Below are 8,855 nucleotides of genomic sequence, written 5' to 3' on the forward strand. Positions count from 1 at the left end.
TTTCTGCACAGAGAGAGAGACCCAGCCCAGAATAGCCAGGTGGTCAAGGCATTCACCTGAGTCAGGCAGAGCAGGGACTTGAACATGAGCCTCCCCCTTCTCAGGTGAGCGGCCTGACCAGCTGGCTGTTGGCTACTCTGGGATGGGTTGCTCTCTCCCCACGTCCTGGTTTGTGCTGAAATCCCTCATAATGTCTCAGTTCATCATGATGCAGAACAGGAAACTTTTGAAACCACAGAAACAGTTTCCAGCCCAGCACTAAGGAAGTGAGACTGAGGGAGGTGATTGTGGTGGTAGGGCAGGGAGGGCTTTAGTGGGTGTGTGGGTGGGGGAAGGGCAAGGAGAGGGATAGAGAGGTGGGGGCATTTTGGCTGGAATTGGGGTCTTTATTGGGGAACGAGGCAAGTTAGAACTCCAAATCACCCTTCTTCCAAGACTTCAGGTTCCCAGTTCCCCTCAGATTCCCTCTCAGCCAGCGAGATCTGCCAATCCCACTGCTGCTCCTGGCCTCTCTGGAGAGTCTTTCCCACGGATCTGCTCCTACTCGGCTCTCACAATTCCTCCTTGGTTGAGGAGACCCACAGCTCTCCTCCGTGGGGCGGTGTGTGATTCAAGCAGGCTGCCTCTCTGCCCTCTCTCCTTTAACCTCTCAGTGGGGAAATTGCAATAGTTTTTCTCTTTGCTTTGGGGAAAAGCTGCAGTGATTTACAGAAGGGTGGAGGGGAGCTAATTCCTGTCCCCACTCCATTTGTGTCTCACACACAAAGGCACCTTTAATTCAATCAATTTAGTACGTGCTAAGTACACCTTGCCTTGACGTGACTAGAACTTCAGCAGGCACTGGTCAGATCGAGCTAGCTAACGTGCTCTAACACACCTTTAATTCCTAGTCAAGACAGAGCCGGTGGGAAGGGAAAGAACAGAACCCTCCAACTCAGGGATCCCTAACAAAGAAACCCTTCCTCCCATTCCCAGCTCTGCAATCTCCTGGGCCCTTTCCTGCGCAGAACCAGCAAAAGGGACAGGAAAACAAACACACATTCCCCAGCAGATGCATTGCTCTTGCACATTACTTCTCTGCTCATTTTGATTCCTGTGATAGCACACTCATCTGGAACGTGGTGTGCAGTACTGCTCACCCCTTGTCAAGAGGGAGGTTGCAGACTTCGAGGGGCTTCAGAGAAAGATGATAGGAATGATCAAGGTTCTGGAAGACTGGACAGGGACTGTTTACCTTACAGAGGTGACTTGATCACTCTACAAAACAAGGAAGGGGATAGAGAACAGTGATAAGGGGTGTCTGTTCTCCCTCTGTCACATCTGTTATTGCGGGGTTCTCACACCTTCCTCTGCAGCATCTGGTCCTTTCCACTCCTAGAGACAGGGCACTGGACTGGTAGGACCTAGGCTTTGATCCTGTCTAGCCATTTCTGTGTTCCTAGAGCTTGGCATCTGTTGGTTGGCATCTGTTTGAGTGATTGCATGTCCCCAAACCACAACAGGTATGTGTGCCCCCAATGCACAGTTTTTGCTGGAGACTTTTTTCCCCTCACTGGTACCCATCGGGGTGGCACAAATGCCCTCTGGCACCTCACACAACGATGTGCAAGTATAAAGGGCAGTATTGGTCGAGGGTCTGAACGTCCTCCCCCTTCAGACAGCACCATCTACAGACGCTACCCTACTATTTGGCCATTGACTATGTCCATTCTATTCTGCATGGACGTCAGTCACGATGGACCGTTGGGTCTTACAGGTCCATACAATTGGGCTATGCTATCCCCTTCCTCTCCTCCCCACCTACCTTACCCCCCACCCCGTCCCTCTTCAGGGGCCCTTCTCACTAGCATCTGCTGTGAAAGGAAGTGAACCAGCTTCTCCAGCTTGGTGCTGTGGAATCTGTACCTCTGCAACACAGGGGGAAAGGTTTCCATTCCCACTACTTTCTGACCCAGAAGAAAAATGGAGAATAATGTCCCATTCTCGACCTCAGGAAACACAACAAATTTGTCCGATCCCAGAGGTTCAAGATGGTCACTCTAGGCACGATTTTTCTGGCACTGGAACAGGCAGACTGATTTTCAGCCCTCGACCTACAAGACTAAACTGGGAGGAGTGGTAGACACGCTGGAGGGTAGGGATAGGATACAGAGGGATCTAGACAAATTAGAGATTGGGCCAAAAGAAATCTGAATAGGTTCAACAAGGACACGTGCAGAGTCCTGCACTTAGGACGGAAGAATCCCATGCACTGCTACAGACTAGGGACCAAGTGGCTAGGTAGCAGTTCTGCAGAAAAGGACCTAGGGGTTAAAGTGGACAAGAAGCTGGATATGAGTCAACAGTGTGTCCTTGTTGCCAAGAAGGCTAACGGCATTTTGGGCTGTATAAGTAGGGGCATTGCCAGCAGATCGAGGGACGTGATCGTTCCCCTCTATTCGACATTGGTGAGGCCTCATCTGGAATACTGTGTCCAGTTTTGGGCCCCACACTACAAGAAGGATGTGGAAAAATTGGAAAGAGTCCAGCGGAGGGCAACGAAAATGATTAGGGGGCTGGAACACATGAGTTATGAGGAGAGGCTGAGGGAACTGGGATTGTTTAGTCTGCAGAAGAGAAGAGTGAGGGGGGATTTGATAGCTGCTTTCCCCTACCTGAAAGGGGGTTCCAAAGAGGATGGATCTATGTGGTCAGGAGCTGGGGGAGTGACGGTGACTCCTCAATGCATAATCCATCCCCAAACCCTGCTCAGGTCTCTAGCTAAACAGCAGCAAAAGCAACCAAAAAAAGGTGAGGGTGGGGATGGTCCAGGAACCAGAGGAGTCATGTTTGCACTGGAAGCTAGATTGGGGCACACAGAGAAACAAGGATCCACAGGGGACTTCCCTCACTCCTGAAAGACCCCTGTCAGAGAGTGCGGGGGAGTCAGGGCCTTGCACCCTCACTTCCTGTGATTCACTGTGACTGTCAGCCAGACAGTACAACAGAAGGTTTATTAGATGACAGGAACACAGTCCCAAGCGGGGCTTGTAGGTACAACCAGGATCCCTCAGCCAGGTCCCTCTGGGGGGCAAGGATCTTAGACTCCTGACTTGGGGTTCCCTGCGTCTTCCCAGCCAGCCCAAAACTGAAACCAAAACCCCTCCAGCAGGCTCTCTCCCCCTCTCCCTTTGTCCAATTTCCAGGGCAAAGGTGTCGCCTCGCCCCACCCCCTTCCTGGCTCAGGTTACGGGTTCAGGTACCCTTCCTCAATTAAAGTCATCCCCTGCTCTCCCATCCCCCATGCAGACAATCCCAGTAAAACTAGACGACATTCCCAGGTCGATCCGCCCCGTTCCGTACTGCATCACAACCCCATTAAAAGTGTGCATGTCTGCCTAATTGTGTGTGTGTTTGTGTGTATATGTGTCTCCTCTCTGCTTTGTGCTCACCCACCAGGAGGAGGTAGCGTTGCAGTCTCTGGTCTTCCTCCTCCCCTGCAGGATCTGATCCCTGCCACATCCCAGGAGCCAGCACCAGCAGTGGGGGGAGGGGAACAGACAATGGTTTGGTTCAGGTGAGCATTAAGTGGGGATTCACAACAGGAGGAGGACGCTTTAGAGGAAAAATTCTTTTGTTTCCTCCCCAGCCACAGAGGAGGCAGAGTTGGCGGAAAGGGGTGATAAGTTGGGAGGACATGACTAGCCCATCCATTGCCCTGTGCCACGTAACACACGTTCCCTAAAATCATTAGTTCAGGATTTATTTGTAATGACTCCTCAGAGAAACAAAAGCAGCATCCCTTCTTGGGAGGAGGTTTCATGTTTTGGAAATGCACACTGAACGATGAGCAGTACCAGACAATCAGAGCTGAGAAAACCAGCCAGGAGCAGATGCGGAAGCTGTACGAGCTGGTGCCGGGCTGGAACAAATGGCAGAAGGACCGGCTCTACCAGGCACTGAAGGAAACAAACAGAGACCTGGTTGAAGAGCTGGAGGGTAAATAAATGACATCAGGGAAATCCGCTTCCCCTGCTCCCCATCATGAACCCTGATCCCATCTCGAGGGCGACACTAGATCACCTCTCTGGCTGTTTATCCCTCACCCATCACTGCAGCATCAGAGCTGGGCACGGATTATTACGCCACCCCCACAACACTGTATAATGTGCAGTGAGCCTGTGGGAGCGTTTGCCCCCTGGGATGAGATTATTTGGTGCTGTCGGGTCCATTCCGGACAGAGCCGGCTCTGGTTGCACAGCGCAGAGCTGGGCTGCACATTCCCCTATTGGCTGGGGCTCAGTTCTGCTCCCCTTCCCATCCATAGGAGCTACACACCCACTCCTGATGGGGGGGATTGGGTCCCCGGGGGTTGCTTTGGCTTGTTATGTAGGTTGGGGTATTTGTAACATTCAGTCAGATTCTAACCGCTCCAGAATATGGGAGGTGGTGAAGTTTGGCTCATGCCAAAACCCCAGATCCAATCTCTTTACCCAAAGAGGGCAAGGGTGTGAATTAAATCAGGCAGTGGTGGGTGGTGTCTAGAGTAAGTGGTGTGGTTGTATTTACCTTCCCCCTCCTCTCTACCTGGGACCTCCTACCTTCTTTGTTGGATAAGTGACATTTGCCCCCATCCCTGCTCATGTCTCTTTCAGTGTCTGGATTCCTTGTGGAGAAGAAGCAGGTGAGGGGAGAGAAGGAACTCTTGGTCCCAGAGAGAGGGGCAGGGCCTGCCCAGGGGTGGGGAATCACTGAATCACTCTGTGTGTGACCCTGGGGGACAATTCATCCTGGGAGAGGTTTTCAGGGGCAGGGAGGAGGTGGTTTCATGGCCCTGCATGCCCCCCCACTACTCGGTGGAGCACTAAAATCAGCAACTGCCATTTGATTTTAATGAAATGTCTCTCTCCAGGGGAACACTTTGTTGACCGGCACCGGGAGCAGCTGATCCAGCGAGTCTCAGAAGTGGACGGAGTCCTGAAGCTACTTCAGGGGCACACACTAACCCCTGAGCAATACCAGAGCATCAGCACCGGGAGATCCAACGTGGAGAAAATGCAGAAGCTGTACGAGCTGGTGCCGAGCTGGGGGAGGGAGCACAAGGACCGGCTCTACCGGGTGCTGTGTATAACAAACAGAGCCCTTGTTGATGAGTTTGCGGGTAGATAACTATCATCTCTTTCCTCAGGGCAGAGTTTTCAAACTGGGGCACACCTCCCCCTTGGGAGGGTGTGAAGGAACATTTGGGGCATGAGTGGCAATTCCAGGTGGCTAATGCCAGTCCCACACTGACTCACCTCAGTGGGGACACTTAGCCTGTGGGTTAGTGTCAACATCCGCCATGACTGCACCGATTTCTGCTCCCGGCCTCCGCGTCCAGCGATGGCCACCCTGAGAACCCAGCTGGGGAGGGGCAGGTATTGGCCCTGCCGTAGCAGCTGCAGTTACCTCCTCTACTGGGGAGCCCACCAGGGACTCGGCAAGTGGAAAGTGGCACCACAGGTCTAGTTACACCGGAGCCCCTTGCCGACCCCGGCCCTTCACCACAGCTCCAGGGCACGGAGCCCTGTCCTCTGCTGGAAAGAGCCTGTGCAGGGTAAGCAGATGGGGCTGTGCTCAAGGGCCAGGGACAGCAGGGAACTCTGTTCCCCGGGTGTCTGCTCCCCTCCTGACCCTGGCCTTTCAGCTCAGCCCTGTTTGTTTCCCATGAACACAGTATTGGGTGGGGGACAGGCAGGGAGCTGGGTCCACTCATCCAAGACCACCCTAACCACTGAAGGGAGCAGAAGGCTTCCTCAACTGCCATATGGTGAGTACCCACCCCTGGCAGGTGCCAGACACCCCTTGTGGGTACAGGGCTCCCCCTCCCCTGCTCCCTTAGAAAACGGGGGTCGTGCATGTGACTTGAATCTCCAGAAGGGGGTTCATCATAAAAAAGTTTGGGAACTTCTACGTTAGAGAGTTGCAGGCTAGTGTGCTGTCGGTTTACACCGGTTTGCCACACACTAACTGGCCATCTGGACAAGCCCTTTAACGTGTATTCGCCCATTGCAGCCAAAGATCCTTGTTCCCTCACCGTACCAATGGGGCCACTGTATTTGCTCTTTATTCCCAACTGCTGTTCCACAGCAGTTAATTCATGATTCACTTTCACTTCCTGTCCCAGATTCGTTTTTGTGCAGTGTCGCTGTGTGGCTGTTTGTCAACTGCCACGTCCCATCCCAGACGTGGCTGCATTGTAGAACTAGGTTAAAAGCAAGTGTGTGTGTGGGTGGGTGGCAGGGGACAACGGATACTGGGCTAGATGGGCCCATGAGTCTGATCTGGGGTGGCAGGTAGCAGGTGGGATCCCAGGCTAGATGGGTCCATTGGTCTGATCCAGTTCTCGTCCTAGCTCCCCAGGGCTGTATATCTGTTAACTGTGTCCATGGGTGAATTCATCACAAAGGGGGCAGGATCCATTTTCCTCACTGCCCCATGCAGAGCTCAGCAGCTGTCACTCGCACTGGGCTATGAGGAGATCCAGCCCATGGGGGGCTCTGGGCTGTGGATGACTTGCCCGCTCTCACTTGTGCTCTCTGGGCTCCAGGAAGAACCCGTATCTCACGCCTCCAAGGCTCACACTATGCTCCCGAGTGAGGGCAGCCAAAGCACCAGGCGAGCTGCTGGGCTGGACACCACACGAGAGATTGCAATGGCCCATCCCCCCCTCTCTCCATCTCTGCATAGGCCCAGCTTACTGGGGGCCATGCAGGGGCAGCAGCATCATTGCCCCCATGGCAGTGAGCTCCTGCCTCTATAGCCAGGTGTTGAGGACTGGACGGGACTTTGTCTGAGCTTAACCAATGGCTCTGATGAATTGCTGGGGAGAGCCTGTGAGGGGCACTAGGACAGACCGTGCTCCCCCAAGGTCAGCCTCAGTCCTAAGGCATCCAGTCCCCCCAGCTATGTGGGCTCTGGGCATCCCCATCTAAGGTGCGAATTCCCCCTCCCACCCTGGAAGTGGCTGGAGGGGATGAGGCCCACCTGGGCACCCCACTCTGTAGACAGGAATGGCCGACCCCCATGTGTCCCCAGCTATTTTCCCCATCCCTAGGCCAGTTCTCCCCAGTGCCTGGATGCCAGCAGAATCTGCTTTCCACACATCAAACCCCGGATGTTTTTTCCTCTCCTGTGATTGGCTGCTTGCCTCTCCCCCACCTGCCAATCACAATCCTATGTGCAATCACTGCTGACCTTATTCTCTCGGATTGGCTATTTGCTCCACCCCATTCCCCCATCATAGCCATGTCCCCACTGCTGAGTTCACTCACTTTGCCCCCACCATACTCCTTTTCCTTTGCTGTTACATCCCTCCTCTCTTCCTCACATTTTCTCACTCCCTTACTCCAGTGGACCCATTCGTTCCTGCCGTCCCCCACATCCATGCCCCTGCTTTGCCTCTTCCTACCACGGCTCCACCTCTTCCCCCAAGTCCTGCCCCGGCTTGCTCCTCTCTGCCCGCTTCCTTCTCTCCCCTGTTGCTCATACTTAAGGCAGGAAAAAACTGAGAAGGTATATTCAGTGTGAGGGGGTTGTGCAGGGGTATTCTGCATGTTTGTGTGTGTGTGTCGGTGGGTTGTGCAGGGGGGTATAGTGTAGGAAGGGATGGATGGGGGTGAGTGCTAGACAGCCACGTAGCCTGATTCTAACCCCTCCAGAATTTGGGAGGCAGGATGGAGTTTTGCCCAGTCCAAAACCTCAGATCGAATCTTTTCTTACCAAAGAGGGTGAGGCTGTGAATTAAATCAGGCAGTGGTGGGTGGTGTCTAGAGTGCGTGGTGGGGTTGCATGTACCTCCTCCCTTCTCTCCACCCTTGAGCTCCTACCATCTTTGCTGGATGAGCAACATTTCTCCCTCATCCCTGCTTCTTCCTCTACAAGGTCTGGATTCCTCCTGGTGAAGAAGCAGGTAAGGGGAGAGAAGGGACTCCTCCTGTGCAGGGGAGCAGGCTGAACCATGCCCTTGGACAGTGGGGTCAGCACATCCCCTTGCTCGTCGGGAAGGGAGGGTGAGTCGAAGCACAGCTTGTCTGGGAGCTCCTCCAGAGCAGGGCAGCTTTGCCCTAGCTCAGGGCTCTGGCTAAACAGCCCTAGGTAGAAGCTGAAGGAGCCTGGCACTCAAACGCCGTGTTTCAGTGGGGTGTTTTTATGTCCCTCAGGGGAACATTTTGTGGAGCGGCACCGGGAGCAGCTGATTCAACGCGCCTCTTCAGTTGACACAATCCTGGGTGTGCTGAGGCGGAGCCATTACACGTTGGACGCGATGCCGCCGTCCGTGGGGCTGGAGACAACAAACATACACTTCCCCGAAAAGCTAGAGGGTAAAATCAAATAGGGGAAAATGACTTCCCACTGCACCGCCAGGGGGCTGCACCCCAAGCGCCTCCCACGAGGGTCACTAGCTAGGGTTGCCAACTCCCCCGGACCAGACGCCATTTTGTGGCAACAGTGTCCTCATTTTCAGCAATGGCGTCCGGTCCGGGAGCATTGGCAACCCGATCACTATCTCTGCTGTAGGCTATTACCCCACTTGCTGGGACTGGACGCTGTTTTTTAAGCAGCTGGGTGGTGCCAGGGCAGGAGCTGCAGGGGGATATAAATCACCCAGTAGCTTTAACTCTTCAATGACCAAACTAGTGTCGTGGTGAAAATCACCCACGCATTGATTTTAGTTCACAGACTCAAGCCTGAGGCCAGTTTATTGCAATACATACCAACGCGTTGGGGTAGCAGTCCGAAAACCACCCACACCTAGCACAGCACGCAGGCTGCTTTATTCCGTCAAACCGCAAGCATAGTACAAATAATACCTCAAATAATACGTCATTTATGCG

General features: G+C 53.7%; 1 protein-coding gene across 1 annotated transcript in view; it reads left to right on the plus strand.

Annotated features, from left to right (window-relative positions):
• The window catches only part of LOC117876293 (apoptosis-associated speck-like protein containing a CARD), a 17,473-nt gene extending 8,801 nt beyond the window's left edge, over nt 1–8,672 (plus strand). Inside the window, exons 3-5 of the mRNA XM_034768307.1 lie at nt 3,763–3,978; nt 4,892–5,140; nt 8,181–8,672. Of these exons, the coding sequence (XP_034624198.1) occupies nt 3,763–3,978; nt 4,892–5,140; nt 8,181–8,356 (641 nt within the window). The 3' untranslated portion in view covers nt 8,357–8,672. The remainder of the gene's footprint in view (nt 1–3,762; nt 3,979–4,891; nt 5,141–8,180) is intronic.
• Nucleotides 8,673–8,855: the final 183 nt, after the last annotated feature.

Source organism: Trachemys scripta, chromosome 4 (genome assembly GCF_013100865.1).
Source record: "Trachemys scripta elegans isolate TJP31775 chromosome 4, CAS_Tse_1.0, whole genome shotgun sequence".
NCBI lineage: Eukaryota > Metazoa > Chordata > Testudines > Emydidae > Trachemys > Trachemys scripta.